The 15,600-nt window shown below is 37.4% G+C and overlaps 1 protein-coding gene across 2 annotated transcripts in view; it reads left to right on the forward strand.

Annotated features, from left to right (window-relative positions):
- Positions 1 to 15,600, forward strand: part of WDFY3 (WD repeat and FYVE domain containing 3) — a 171,612-nt gene that overhangs the window by 74,049 nt on the left and 81,963 nt on the right. For both annotated transcript variants that reach the window (XM_062602808.1, XM_062602807.1), the window contains 5 exons: positions 3,158 to 3,344; positions 5,080 to 5,246; positions 7,945 to 8,412; positions 9,988 to 10,086; positions 13,621 to 13,814. In XM_062602808.1, the coding sequence (XP_062458792.1) occupies positions 3,158 to 3,344; positions 5,080 to 5,246; positions 7,945 to 8,412; positions 9,988 to 10,086; positions 13,621 to 13,814 (1,115 nt within the window). The remainder of the gene's footprint in view (positions 1 to 3,157; positions 3,345 to 5,079; positions 5,247 to 7,944; positions 8,413 to 9,987; positions 10,087 to 13,620; positions 13,815 to 15,600) is intronic.

Genomic DNA, 15,600 nt, shown 5'->3' on the forward strand with positions numbered 1-15,600 from the left:
TCAGTATCATTTATTGGTTGTTTTTGGGGATGTTTCTTTTTTTTTTCTCTGCTGCTCTTTCATAGTTTTCTTAGTTACGAGATAGGCATGAAAATAATAGATCAAGGAAAACTTCCAGGCATTTTGTAAGTATTTACACACATGTAGAATCTCAGAACACTTCTATAGTTCCTCTCATGCTCTCATGTTTTGGTGTAGAGTTTATGATGATGAAAGGAAAGGCTTTGATAAATTCAGTAACTGCCTGTATTGAAAAATATTCACTGGGAAGATGCATAAGTTTGGGGTTTTTGCTGTGAGCGCATAAGTTTGGGGGTTTTGCTGTGAGCATTAATTCTTAACAGGGGTTAGTTGTTTTCAGTCCTGCATTTGAATTAGCAAGAGCAGCCTCTTGTAGAGGTGCAAGGCAAGCTCGCAGTGCCGTGTTTACAGCTACTTGTCTGGTACCACTGTAGACAAGTATGCCTTTATAAAAGCATAGAGATGTCTGAGGAAGTTGCAGGAAGAGGAACTAGGTCCGTGTGGTCTGCTGACACAGGTTGAGCTATTAGATGCCCATGAAAGCTGCTGCTCTGTAGTAAATACAGGTGCATTATGCAAACTGGGAAGAGCTAATTTGGGTGTACTGGGAGACGAATCTTTCTCCCAGACACCTTGCTTTTGCAGGAAGAGGCTGGGTAAGATTGTTAAAACTAGTGCTGATTTGCAGTGTGCTCCCTGTTATTCAGGACATCAGGGGTAGCATACCCTGATAGCAGCAATCCCTGTGTAATAACAGGCACTAGAAGATGCTTGAGGGAGCATGGTGTATGGGCGCAGAAACACTTGAGAACTTCCAAGTGCTGACTGATTGAACAGCCAACGGGCTTCGTCCCCTGTGGTTCAGCCCAGCTTCCCCAACCAAGCACACTGTCTCTAGGGCCTGGCCCAGGGAGGCTCTACTTTTCTTGGCAGAGACCCATGCCTATGCCCAAAGGGCATAGCAGTGGGTCTTAGTACCATCAATACTGGTGCTTCTAGGAAGCATACAAATAGCCTGTCCCAGGGCCTGTGTCATAGCCAAGTGTGGAGATTTTGGGACACAGCTGGGAAAAGTGTGGCTGCTAGATGGGTTTCCAGACCCTGTGTTTTCCCTGTTGGCTGACTGACTAGATCACTGACCATTCAGCCAGCCTGTGTATCTTCTGCTGGGCCCTTGTTTTCCTCACCTTGCCATGCAACTTGTAGATTACAGGTTTTGTGCATCCTGAAGGCCAAATTAAAATAACCTCAAGGGCTTAATCCAGCCTGTGAGACACCAAATGATCGAAGCAATCAGAATCATTCAGTTTTATCTCCTTTTTTTGAGAGAAATAGCATCCTGACTGTTTCAGGCACGGAAACTCACATACAGGGATATTTCTGTAGCTGGTTACAGATTTTGGTAGCTGATATGAGTAGTACTTTATTCATCATGTATCTTGCAAGGCACTGGTTATGCTCTGCTTAGCAAGGGCAGTTGCCAAACTGGCTCATGACAAAAAATTTGTGAGAGCAAAGCAAGATGAAAACCAGTGTTGAAAAGTATGTTGGCAGCCTAGGACCAGCTTTGATTACAAAATACTCATATTGCATTTATTTAAAACTGCATAAGTGTTTAGGTATGCAGGATTTGAGGTAGGAAATTAGGTAGAATATGTTTCTATTATATTTAGGGCTTTTAGAGTATAGGAACACGTAGAAAGCATTCGTAGTTTTTAAATGGAAATGAGTGTTGAAGTGAACTAACATCCTTATCATACATTTTAGTAGTGTACACCTACTGGAAAAAAAAAGAAACCCAGTTTCCTCACACCGTGGAAAGCAAGTAGTTACAAAGCTTCACAAAACCATTTTGACAGTTTATGAAATACATCACCCTGCTGCTCCCACATATTTCACAGAAAAATTCAATCTGTGTTTTTTCTTGTGCTAGCAGCATGTTTCAATTCCAGTGAGAAAGATGTGAATGTACAGTATCACTTGTAAGCATAGAATAGTAATCAGTTAAATATTTCAGATAGGACTTACATGGTGATAGGTATTTCCCTGCATCTGTAACAGCCTTCTAGTGGGTTTTTGATGAGTGTAGGTGTATGTGTATATGTCAAAACATGATGAAGCACAACAAAGAAAATAACTAAGTTTTGACTGTGTCCTTTGGCATATTGCAGCTACTACCATTATCACTTCTCTATGGGCTTGATCCACAGAGCAGTGAGGCTGGCATATGAAAACATATTCTAGGTTCTTTAAAAAGTGAAATAAAATCTTAAACAGAAAACCATTCAACATTCCCTCTTGCTTGTTGATTAAAAAAAAGAACCTAACTTAGATAGCATCTGTCAAAAGGCTTATCTCATATTCAAGAAAAAAGCTGCAACATTTTATGATATTCAAAGGAGCATCCTTTCACTGTCTCATGCTTTGATTTGATCTCTGAGAAGTTTTGTTGTTGGTTTAACTAGAAAGACTTGCACTTGCCTTGAGCATGTTGCAAAGTTAAAGTAGCAGATAATTGAAGGGAGCACCTTTAAAAGAGGAGTGCAACCTAAAATCTCACCAGAGATTTGTCAAAGCTTTTTGCAACAGGACCAGTAAACTGATGGAGTGTGAGAAGTGTGCAGAATGAGGCAAGCTATCTCTCTTTGATCAAGATTTATCAAACAAGCAAAAAGAAAGGCTAACCAGAGTAACAATAAGAAGACAGGGTGTAACGGCTTACGTGTAGGGTTTTACCTGACATCAGCAACAGGTTATGTCAGTGATTTGTGTAACTTTTTGTTTTAAAAGAAAAAAAAGATGTTTTGGACATATTTATAGTTGCCATATTTGTCATTTTTTTTCTGCTGAGTTATCTGATCAAATTTTTTAGGTTTTAGGATTTATCTACACAGGCTCCTCCTTAGAAGAGTGAAGAATTATAAAAGGGGGACAAGAGCTGGCAAAAAGAGGTTAGGGTTCTTTTCCAAAGCCACTTGGGAATCTTAGTCGTCTTCAAGTGCTCTGTGATATTAAATGTTATGTGATAAGAGAGTGTTAACTAAGTTCCTGGTTGCTGTGACTCATTACTAAGTTACACTTCTTGCTGTGATTAATGTCACAAAAATTCTAAATTTCTTAATTGTGATTCTTTCAGAAAAGGAATGTTTGTCCACGTGTGTTCAGAACATGCAGCAGTCTGATGACCTTTCTCCCCTAGAAATAGTTGAGATGTTTGCGGGGCTTTCTTGTTTTCTCAAAGACTCCAGTGATGTATCCCAGACGTTGTTGGATGATTTTAGGATATGGCAAGGATACAACTTCCTCTGTGACCTCCTCCTCAGGTATGCAAAAGTGCTTGAAGGAATGCAACATATCACTGATCTTCTTCTGAAAAGATTTCTTAATAAAGAATTGCTGAATAGGTTTGAAGAAATAAATGATTATAGGTTATTATGAAATTAAGATATTAGAACCAAACTTGAAATTGTTATTCTCACCATTTATGAAAGTACATTGTTTAATTTATTCACTGGTACTGTTATTACTAAATGTTTCTGTATGTGCTAAGAAAGCAGATGCTTAAAAACAACTGGTGCTAAATATTTAGAAAGAATTCAGAAAATAAATTTTGCTTGCAACTACTGACTTTTGGGTTTGGTTGGATTTTATTTTTGTTTTGTTTTTGTCTAGAGACACAGTTTATTGATGGTCTTGGCAGTAATTGGTTAACAATTGGACTTGATGACCTTAAAGGTTTTTTCCAACCTAAACAATTTTATGACTTTTTTGTTTTAACATCCTAATATAATGGAAAATCATGTACATAGATGTGGTGCAGGCTACTTAGTATTGAAGAGACATTTTTGTACGTAAGCTCTAATAGCAGAGTGCTGGAGAGAACTCTCATGTTACTAGGGAATCAGTGTATGTATGCAATTTTCAATTTGTGTTTTTATTAAAAGTATGCTAATATCCTAATGCATCAAAAAATATGGTAATGAAAATGCCTACCCAAACAAAAATTGAATGTATGATCCACCTGTGATTTTACTTCTTTCTATGGAAGAAACTTCATTCTTTCCTTCCTCAGTATGCTGCATTATTTGTATCAAATCCATGGTCTATGTTGCTTTGTTTGGATATGAAGTTTCCTGAAGCAGCATGTTTAGCTGTTGAAATAGTTGTTTTACAAATCCAAACTGGGAAATCGTGTCTATGGTTGTACACCTTATGAAGTATACTTGGGTCAAAGATGCTTAGAAAACATGCTATTAATGGCCATTAATGAGAAGCATTAATGTTGCTGTCTCCCTCTTTCAAGCCATTCGTTTTGGGGGGTTAGAATGCTAGGTTTTGGCACCCAAATATTTGAACTAAATTTTCTACCACATATTATGATTAGGGGTTTAGGGTTTGCCATTTGTTTTAAATAGATACCAGACATAGACATCGCATTTGAATTTTTGATGACGTAAAAAGAAAATGAGAATTGTTCTAGGATTTTGAGTCCATTTGTAGGATTTGAATTGATGGTGTGTTGCTGGTGGGAAACAGTGGTTGGAATGGGATGTTAGCATTTCTGTCCTCATGCATTCCAAGGTAAGGGTCTGTAGTTCTAATAAAATGCTTCATTGTGTACTTCTGAGTTTTAGGCTTCTACCAAGGTAGCGTTTCATTAGCATAAAATATTAATTTCTCAAAGTGGCAGATATAGTCTAGCAAGTTAATTACAGGTTTGTTTAATGACAGACTATCTAGGCATTTTCCTATCCAATAGCTTCATGTTTGTAAGAGGATTTGAAAAGTAATTTTCATGTCTGTGCTGCTTTTTAGCAGACTATTGAGTTCAAGGAAGGATTTACAAGGTGAATTTCTACAGCAAATAAATGTATGCTGTCATAACATTTGACTGACTTAATGGTATGAAATACGAACAGAGAACATGGGAAATACTGCAGGAACAGGACAATGACAGTGTGTTCTCTAAATTAATGGAGCAAAATAGAAGAGATATCGTATTAAAGTGATTTGAGTTGAAATAAACTAGCGTTGCTAACTTTATTGTATCTTCTTTAGATTAGAACAGGCAAAAGAAGCTGAATCTAAGGATGCTTTGAAGGACTTAGTTAATTTGATAACTTCCTTAACAACGTATGGTGTCAATGAATTAAAGCCAGCTGGTGTTACCACTGGAGTACCTTTCCTACTACCTGGATTTGCAGTCCCACAGCCTGCAGGCAAAGGTTAGTAATACTGAGAAGCTCTGTATTACACAAACCATTTGCAATTGAGTCTAGGTTATTTTGTAAGATTGCAGATCAAATACTTAGTTCTGTTGGTCTCAAAGGTTGTGTTTTTTGGTTGGTACCCAAAGAAGAAAGTGCAGGGCTTTTGTCTCTGAGGACTAAAGGCTGAGTCAAACATCTCTCACTGCAAAGCTGACAGTTTCTGTGTGGCCATTGCAAGAGCTTATCGTAATGGAGACATTCAGTGGTTTGAGTTATGGTGGTTTAAGCTGCTTTTACTAAACTGATGTGAAAGGCTGATGTGCTGGTTTGATTTTATTTTTTTTTATATTTTAAATTATTATTCTTATTCCCCCCCCCCCCCCGCTTTCTGTTTGCTTTTGTCAGCTTAGGCATGTGTAACTTAGAAGCTGAAACTGTTGTTTTGTCATCATACATCACAGTGTGGCGAAATATGTGGTGTGCTTGCAACCACAGTCAATTATGATACGGAGATAAGGTTTCAGAAGTCTGAGGGGAGAAAGGGTTTTGTAAGAAAACCCTTATTTTTCATATCCTGTGTATAAACTTAAATTTCAAGTAAGTCTTGTATGTAGCTAAGGAGTTTGGAATTTAATAGTGATCATGGAGCTAATTTTATTACTTGGACTTTTAAAGGGATTTAGTTATACCAGGTCTACAAGAAAAATTCTTGTAATAAGTTTATGTTTATAGATTTATAGGCTAATGGATTTGCTTTCACTGTTTCTCTTGTATATCTAGGTTCCTTTGACAATGGCTTCTTTTCTCTTGTACTGAGAGAATTCTTTGTTCACGGGAATTGTTTTCCCTTTGCACTAGATAGAGAAAAAAGGTCATAGTCCCACTCGAAGCTTAATTTCTCTGTGTTTTGCTAAGCTAATCAGCTTTTCCAATTCAAAAGAATGAGAGAGCCATGGACTATTGCAATCTCCAAAGGAATTCTTCTATTTAATTTTCTTGTATTTGTCACAGCATTTCTCAGTTCCTTTACCTGCTTTTTGTTACGTTGGCAAGTTGTCTTATGAAGACCTTATTAGCTCATTTTCTTAATTGCTTCTATTTAAATCCTTTTAGTTCTTTGAATTCCAAAGAGCTGGTTAAGATTTGGGTTCTTCAGGGGTCCTCACAATAATTGAAGATAATTTGTTAATCTGCTTGATTAACAACTGTTAATATCAAATTAGAATATAAATAGTTGTTTCCTCCTGTCACATTTAATAAACTCTAAATCCCTTTTGTAACACTCTTGACTATAAAGAAAGCATGTAAAAAAAGTCCTTTTAGGAACAACTGTGTGACTTAAATTGGACAACTTAGTTTATAAACAGTGGAGAGAGTAGCATTCCACAGAGCATATATAATGAATGAGGATTCTTTCTTTATGAAAGGGTTTTTAAATCAGGTTAACAGTTTGCTCACAGCTTGTTTGAAAATAAGATTTTATTTTTAGAAAATCCTAAATGCTTTGTTTGGAATGCTTCAAGTTCTTATCTTGATTGTTATTTTTTAAAAAATATTTTTTTACCAGTAGTTGTTTTTTACATCATGGGATTTGTCCACTTTGACTTGTAGTGTTCCTACGGAAGTTAAAAAAGTTGGCTTTGGGGCAGATATTATTCTACCAAAGAAGTACCCCAAAGCCTTTCTAGCAAAAGCATTTCTTTGGTAAAATAATATCTGCCTATGGAAAAATTTGTGGGCCACAGAGAACACTCATGAATGATGCATTCTTTGGCTAAATGAATGAGGTTTCAATTTGAAAGTACTTATAAGAAGAAATTTGACTGAGGTTTTAAAGATGTGAGGTCTTTGTGTGCTAATGTTCTAGCTACCTTATACTTTACAACTCTTTCCATTTGTTTTAATTCCCTAATTGTTAACTGTACCAGACCCTACGAAAGCTTTCTTATTCCCACGCCTGATTCCCAAAGCTAGACCTGTGTCACCTTTTGATACTGATATGGGTGTTCATGCCATTTATTCCAGGCCTGAGACAAGGCAGCCTCTCTGTGGAAGGAAGGTGACTGCTGGCTGTGCACTGCCATGTGGAGTTTCTCTATATGTAGCTTTTGCCTCTCACAGGCAATTGCCAAAGATTGGAAGCAAAAAGATAATTTAGAGGCCATGCTATATAACTTTGAACCTGGCTGATGAGGATTTGTCATTGTTTACTGCTCTGTTTAGTGAGGGGATATGGATGGCTGTTATTCTAAACTTAACCTGCCAAACACTTGTAAGGGACAGAGTTGTGTTCTGCATTATGGAATACAGAACATGTTACTGTTGCTGTAATGAGTTTTCTTATGGCCTGGGTGGTTGACAGGAAGGCTTTGTTTTGTCTCTAGAGCTGTATCATTTTGTGCATTTTAACAATAGGTCAGCTTGCTTACCTATTTTAAAGAGATGATCTTTCACTTACCTGCCTATGTAAACACTTTCAAGGAGGAAAATGCCATCTTAATGTACAGTAGATTGCAGGATTTGCACTGTAAGTGATTGTGCAAAGGCTTTTTTGAAAGAGTTCTAATAAAACCTTCTATTATATTTGACATAATGTTCTTTTGTTCACATTTATTAAAATGCATGTATCATTATTAAGTTTACTCATTGCTTATGATGACTAAGAACTTTCTGTTTCCTTTTTCTTCCCATCCCACTCTGTTTCCTGATTTAGGTCATAGTGTGAGGAATATTCAAGCCTTTTCAGTCCTCCAGAATGCATTTTTGAGAGCAAAAACCAGCTATCTAGCACAAATCATCCTTGATGCCATCACAAATATTTATATGGCTGACAACGCCAACTACTTCATTTTGGAATCGCAGCACACCTTGTCTCAGTTTGCAGAGAAGATTCCTAAACTTCCAGAAGTGCAGACCAAATACTTTGAAATGCTGGAATTTGTTGTCTTCAGTTTGAATTACATACCCTGTAAAGAACTAATCAGTGTGAGCATCCTTTTAAAATCCAGCGCTTCTTTTCAGTGTAGCATCATTGCCACGAAGACACTCCTTAAGTTCACCCGTCATGACTACATCTTTAAGGATGTCTTCAGGGAAGTGGGACTTCTGGAGGTGATGGTAAATCTTCTTCATAAATATGCAGCTCTTCTGAAAGATCCCACTCAGGCAGTGACTGATCAAGGTAGTGTGTACTCTTCTATTTTACTAATAAGTATCTTTTATTAGCTGGAAATGGTGGAGGCTAGCACTTAAGAGGGCTGAGTTCTGCTGGGGGCTGCTGTGCCATCTTAAAAGCTCATTGGAATTACTTCTCTCTTAAAGTCCTGTGAGAATCATAGAATCATAGAATAGTTAGAGTTGGAAAGGACCTAAAGATCATTTAGTTCCAACCCCCCTGCCATGGGCAGGGACACCTCACCACTAAACCATCTCACCCAAGACTCTGTCCAACCCAGCCTTGAACACTGCCATGTATGGAGCATTCACAACTTCCTTGGGCAGCCCATTCCAGTACATCACCACCCTCACAGTAAAGAGAAGCTCAAGGCAAGCTTCAGTGAAAGATTCTGTATGAATATAAAATTGTAGGAGTTCATATTTTCCTTTTTAAATGTTGTGGGTTTTTTTTTTTTTACTGCATATGTTAATATTTGTTACTTAACATGAAAAGAGCAAGTGAAGGAGCAATACATACATGATATTGGTACTCTTCCTTATAAAAAGTACTTGTACCCTTCATTGTGTTTAGCCCTAGCTTTGAAAAAATACCGTAGAGTGTGTATCTGAGCTCTTAGTAGGAGTATGTATTCAAGTTTGCAGACTTTTTTTTAGAAGTTGGGTCTACGAATTTCTAAGTGTTTGTAAACCAAGAAAAGTTTTGAAAAAGTCAGTTATCCTCAGAATTGAACATCTCAGAGGCTGCACAGCTGCTAAGCCTGAAAAGCAGGTGCTGCCAAGTGCCCTGTATGCATACGTGCACACACAATTATTTTTTACATTCTTTATTCAGGCTGCAGTCCAGTTAGTGTGCGTCATGACACTTATTTTTTTAATTGTAGTTGTTGATGTTTCACCTGGTTTTATCATCTGAAGCTTCATTAGTGAGTGGTAGCAGTTGACTTTGAGTTAGAAAGCTTTGTTGCCAGCAACCCCATTGAAAAAGACATCAATTCTCTCTTAAAATTAATGGACCAAGTTGTCATTTGATTAGAGTGCTACCTGATGCATGTGCCCTTGTGTTGTGGCTTGCTTCTTATTAAAGTAATTAAAAAGAAAAAGTTACTCTGTGTTTAAGATGCAACTTTCAGTGTTGGTGCGTCTGTTGAATCATCAGCACATTTACTGTAATTATGTGACTGCAGTTTTGTGCTTTTATGTGGAATTTCACTTCTCAAGTACCAAATGCTGAACAAGAAGAGATCCTGTTAAGTCTTCAAAGATGGTATGTTTTTCTGGCTTCAAGAAAACAGTTGGAGATGTGAAACCACATACAGCTGCAGTGTCAGACACGGAGCTTTGAGTGCTCAGAAGCTTCTGTTTAAATTCTTGTCTTTGAATTGTTTGAAAAGTTAGTTTATATAGTTAAGGTTTCCCAGGAACACATGTGTAGACTAAATCTTAATTTGCTTTGGAATATGGTCAGGCTGCATGTTCTTTGTGGAAGCAAATTAAATAAAAGTTTCTGTGAAAAGTATCAAGAAGCATCTTAAAAAAGAGTGATTTTAACCATTGCTTTGGCTTCTGAAATTATTTTCAGTGGATCCAAGAAACAGTTCATTTGAGGACCAAAAGCAACTGGCTTTATTGGTTATGGAGACCTTGACAGTACTACTTCAAGGATCAAACACAAATGCAGGTGAGTAGAGAGACTGCTGTAAAATTATTTATAAAAAGTAACTTTTGCCTGAAAGCAGAGTAGTCTTGACTTTCTGTCTTCAGGCAAGTAAGCAAATACACTGAAATACACTTTTTCTCTTGCCAGATTTTTCCATAAAAGAGAATAGGCAGCATAAACTAGAGTGCATAAAATAAAGGAGGACAAGATAGTGTTCCTTTTTAACTTGAGTTTCTCTGCTATTCACTTGAATGCAACCACCACACCCCATCACCCTCAAACAGTACTATAGTAATTTGTAGGAGGGCTTATAATACAGGTAGTATATTGATAAATTTAAGCATATAATTAGACATGTAGTTTGCTGTTGACAATGTCACATCTATTTAAATGTGATTAATAATGCTTGGTCTTTAATGAAAGATGGATTTCCATTTTTAAAGGCATATTCCCAGGGAGTATGTCTAAATAGGGCTCTGTTATGAGTGTCCTTTTCTAAATCAAGCAGGTTTATATTATGCTTCATTAGCCAAGAATTAGTGACATTGAAATAGACAGTATGTGTATCTCATATTAGTAAAAGCTGTCTCTGAGAGCTTGAAATAACAGTTTGAGAAAGGATGATAACTATTTTTAAATCCTTTTTGTCTGCTCCATTAGACAGAGGCCTTGGAGGCCATGAAACATCCTTATTTGTGCAGGAGATTTTTTCCCTTTTTTTCAGTTCTGACTCGTGTTTTCTCACTTCCAGGTTTTTGGATTCGGTTTTTTGTTGTTTTTTTTTGTTTGTTTTGTTTTCATTTAAGTAGAAGCTACCATCTGAGAAATGCTTTAAGAATGAAGTCCTGAAAATTGTCCAGCTTGGTTGACGGCTCTATCTTTAAACATTAGTCCCTGGCCTAATGACATAAAGCTTGTAATTTTTTTCTTTTATGATTTTGCATAGGCAAATTTTTCTATTTAAATTCGGGCCCAGTGTTGGAGTTGTCTGTGCCATTTCACTGTTGTGCTTGTTTTCAAATTCTGTTTTGTTTCAGTTTGTGGTTTCAAACCCCTTTCAAAGATGGCTTTTGAATTCTGCCTACTGAGCGTTTACAACATCTGTGAGCTTGGCTCTGTCCGTGTACTTAATAATTAAGATCTTCATTCCATCAGGAAACATGTTATGGCACTCAAGATAAACCCCAGTTGCATGACGTTAGTCAAAACAGAAAGGCATTGCAGCGAAGCAGAGGTTACTCCAAGCTGATGTTTCAATTAGTTATACATTCAGTCTGTCATGACTGCATTTAGACTATTTTGTCAAGTTGCTTATAAGAAAGCTGTAGATGACACTGCCAGAAGCTTTGCTAAAGTGAGATGTCTTTCCTTTCTCACTTCCCTTTTGTCCATGGAGCTACGTCTCCTGTCAATGGAAAGGAAAAAATCCATGACCTTTGATTTACTAGATGAATCTCTTCAGTGGTAAACCAAGAAGCCAGTGAATTAGGCTGAAATAAGGAGGTTTCAGAGGGGAGTTGTTATAGATTACAGATGAATTGTTGTAATCAGTTACTCGTACATCATTAAGTTTTGCTTTTGACATGAAGGTATGTGTGGAGGCTTTCATAAAAGGAGAAATTGGGGAAAAAAGTACCAAACCCAAACAAAAAAACCCCTCAGGATTGTTTGATTTCTAAGGATGAATAAGATGTGGTGGTGTAAGTATATGATGATAGCATCTCTGAAGGACTGGAAATACCCCATATTTTAGAAGTGGCAGGTCTTTGTCCGTAGGACTGGACTATATGTACCTGTGTGGTATAAGGATCTGTGGTACCTGAGCCTTGCTCCTGTGAGATTTGGACTGTGATCTGAACTCACCTGACTTGTGAGAAATCCTTGGCTGCTATTAAATTGTAAGAAGCTTGAAGCAGCCAGCAGTACCTCACTGCTACTTCTCACTGCCAAGTTAATCTCTGAGTATCCACCAGAGAAACACAGAGGGTAGTGTAAAATGTATCACAACTCTGGGATGATGCCACAGATGTTGTTTCTGGGGACTCCTGGAAAGTTCAGGAGCCTCATTTCATCAGTAGCTCTCCAAGTGGAGGAGTATGACAGAGCTGTACAGGAGTTAAGAAACCATTTCTCAAAGACGTTGTGTTTGCTCTCTGTGCAGCATGACTGGGATGTGAGCCCAGTGGCACTGTCTCCAGAGGCCAGCAGAGGTTTTAGGTCATCACAGATGCATAAATAGGCATTGTGCAGAATTGCAGTGATTCATACCACACTCAAAGCTTGGTTTCTGATCTTAAACTGGTATCTCTGATAAGGTTTTCTGAATATTGCTTAACTGATAAGCAAATTTCAAAGAAGAAATTTGGGTGTCCAGACCAAGACAGGTGCACTGGATAGTTGGGAATCTACACCGAGAGTGGAAGAAGCATAAAATGTTACCTCAGTCTCTCTCAAAATAGGAGACCTGACCCCTAAGGAGATGCACTTTGCCTGTAAAGGGATACAACCAATTTAACTGTATCAGGGTCTGAAGCCTCTCCTTTTGCCTTGCCTAAGTCCATATCTCATCCAAAGAATGTCAGAAAAAGAAGGAGGCAGGAAATTGAAAATGGATAGTGAAACTGAGCTTTGTGTGTGTAGATTAGAATAATCATTGTCCTGACTAGTTTGTTAATCCCGAACTTGGTCATTTAAACTGCTCTTTCGTTTATGGTCACAAGGAAAATGACACCTTTGATGCAGTAATGCAGTATTGATCCATTTCCCTACTCAAATTTAATCTTCAGCAATTAACATAGGTGCTACTTTAACAATTAACAATTAATTTAGGTGCTGATACTACTAAAAACATTATATGTGCCATATACTAGTTTGGTTTTTATGATGTTTTCAGAATGAATTTTCATTTAATTTTCATTTAATATTGCACGTGTTCGTCTAAGTCACCAGCTAGCTTGAAAACTATTATTTTACTTAAACTTTATTTCTACAGAGATAGGTCTTGCCACTAGAAAACTGCAGAATCTTACGCATCTGGTGGATAGGCTGACTCACTTCTCAACCAATGCTCCTAGTTTTCTCATCTTGTCCAGAAGCAGGCTAGTTATGTTTTTGGCAATGAACTAAATTTAATAAAATCATTATCCTTAACTAAAATAGCATATAGTCTTCAGTAAAGATGGAGGTTTTCATGTTTTTCTTTATTTTGTTCTGTGACTCTCTGAGCTCTAGCATGAAAAGAATAACTACTGTTGGAGTAACAGAAGTAAAGGAAATTCTTGGAACTGATGTATCAATACTTTGTGTCCTTGTACTCAGCACCTTTAGTGAAAAATATTGCCAGAAGAATATCTTTCAAGTTCTATTCTTGTTTGTGGTAGGAGAGGAAAAATACTTTTAAGTAAGATACTTAAGCATCCATAGGTCTAAACCCCTGCCATTCAACCTGTAAAAATTAAAATAAGCACCTTTCATGTTTTGTTGTCATTATTTGTTACTGATTGCATTTTTTTATACTTCTTACGTGCTTATCCTCACCCCTCTCTTTCTGAGTAGGTATTTTCAGGGAGTTTGGTGGCGCGAGATGCGTGCACAACATAGTTAAGTATCCTCAGTGCCGACAGCATGCCCTGATGATCATCCAGCAGTTGGTGTTATCACCTAGTGGAGAAGATGATATGGGCACTTTGTTGGGACTGATGCACTCGGCTCCACCTACAGAACTGCAGCTGAAAACGGACATTTTAAGGGTAAATGAAGTATTGCTGATGACTCTTTCTCCTAAGCCCCTGTTTTAAAAAAGAAAACACTGAGAAGGGCATTGGATTGCATGGGTGGTATTTAGCTACTTAATGTGGATTGTCTCTGGAGCTGAAATTAGATGCATGGTTTTTATTTTCTTCCATCTGTCCATGGCAGGTTTCAGAATCAGAGATGAAGGCTAGCAAGTGAGTATGTGTGTTTAGCATCATCACTTGTAATCAGCCTCAGTGGATAGGAAATGAGGTTCTACAGTTATGATAATAATCCCTGCTGAAGAATTATTTAGTTAAAAAAAAAAAAAAAGAGAATACATGAGGGGACAAGAAAACAACCATGTAACACGTAAGTTAATTTTCAGTGGAGGCTTGCATTTTCCTGTGGCAGGATTACTTTATTTTACTAATTTGCTACTTCTAAATGTTGAATTAGTTTGTGTAAATGTAAATTGTAATGACCATAGCAGAAGATAAAGCCAAAGAACTTTCTTACTTCAGCAAAACAGTAGAAGTTCAGAAAGTAAGGTTGTGAGTGGAGAAGGAAGAAGGCTATCATCTCTATTCTGTCATATAAGGTCTTTTGGCTGCTAATCTAGACCCATAAATTCTTCTCAGAATAGCTAATGTTATTTTTGTAAATTGACATACTTATTTTAGGGTAAAAAATCTGAGGCAAGTAGCATAAAGTAAATGAGTCTTTTGGAGAGAGCTCTGAGATATCTAAGTTCATCTCTGTTCAAAGGAGCTGTAATATTTCTCTGGCAGATGAGTAACTTAATATTATTCCAAAAGACAGAAAGGAAAGTATTACAATGATTCATTTGACATGTTTTGTCTCTCGAGGTCTTCAAGGTTTTTTTTGAGCATGTCTCATTCATGGTACTTTAGAGGAGAGAAAGAATATTGTAGCTCCCCAGCAGATTCAATATCCAAAGTCAGGTTTCTGTCCTTCATCTGACGTGTTTTATTTGTTTTCCATTGGTGCTGTTTTCAGAAGTTTTGGTTATGGGACTGACAACCCAGAATGGTGCAGTAATGTGTCTCTTACTGTTTATCCAGGTTTGACAGGAAACGAGATACTGCCTTCAAAGGAATGGTAGTTACTGTTTCGCTACCCATCTTCTGAATACTTAAATAAACCCAAACGTGATTCTGAAGAAGTAAACTCCTGGGGATGGAAGATGCCCCCTAGCCTGTTTTTCTTTATCAGTAGAGTTTTTCTGCTGCTTGTGTGCTTCATGTAGAGAGACTTTTTATTCTATATTCCATATTCTCATGTGGGTCAAACTTCCCATGACAGCTGTTTTTTTGTTTGTTTTTGATTGGGTGGATAGGCTTCCCACTCCCTGACTTCACAGATAAATTAGTGTTACTCTCTAGTACCTAGATTCATGCAGTTTCTGCTGTTTATACTGTGGCTTTGTATTTGTTCAGCCAGTAAGGTTTTATCCATTTTTGTATCTCTCAGTCTTATTTTTAAAGAGCAACTCCTACAGTCAAGTTTCACTCAATTCAGAGATTTATGGGTTTTATTATAGAGGGAGGGTAAAAACTAAGGGGGGTGTTTTTTTGCTAGCTCTTTGCTGACGTTTTGAGTCAGCATGTTATGTTTGAGTGTTTTTGTGGCTTTGTGGCTGCTAGGTGCTTATACATTGTAGATGTCTGGGAGACCTGGTTAAGATACTCCAAGACTTAGATTTGTCGTTGCTACAGGCAGTTGTTTGCCCACCCTATTTGAAATTGTTTGTGAAGTGTGATAGCAGAGTAGATTCCTTTC

The sequence above is a fragment of the Pezoporus occidentalis genome, unplaced genomic scaffold (assembly GCF_034315485.1).
Source record: "Pezoporus occidentalis ecotype Australia unplaced genomic scaffold, CSIRO_AGI_Poc_V1 ctg79, whole genome shotgun sequence".
Taxonomy (NCBI): Eukaryota; Metazoa; Chordata; class Aves; order Psittaciformes; family Psittacidae; genus Pezoporus; species Pezoporus occidentalis.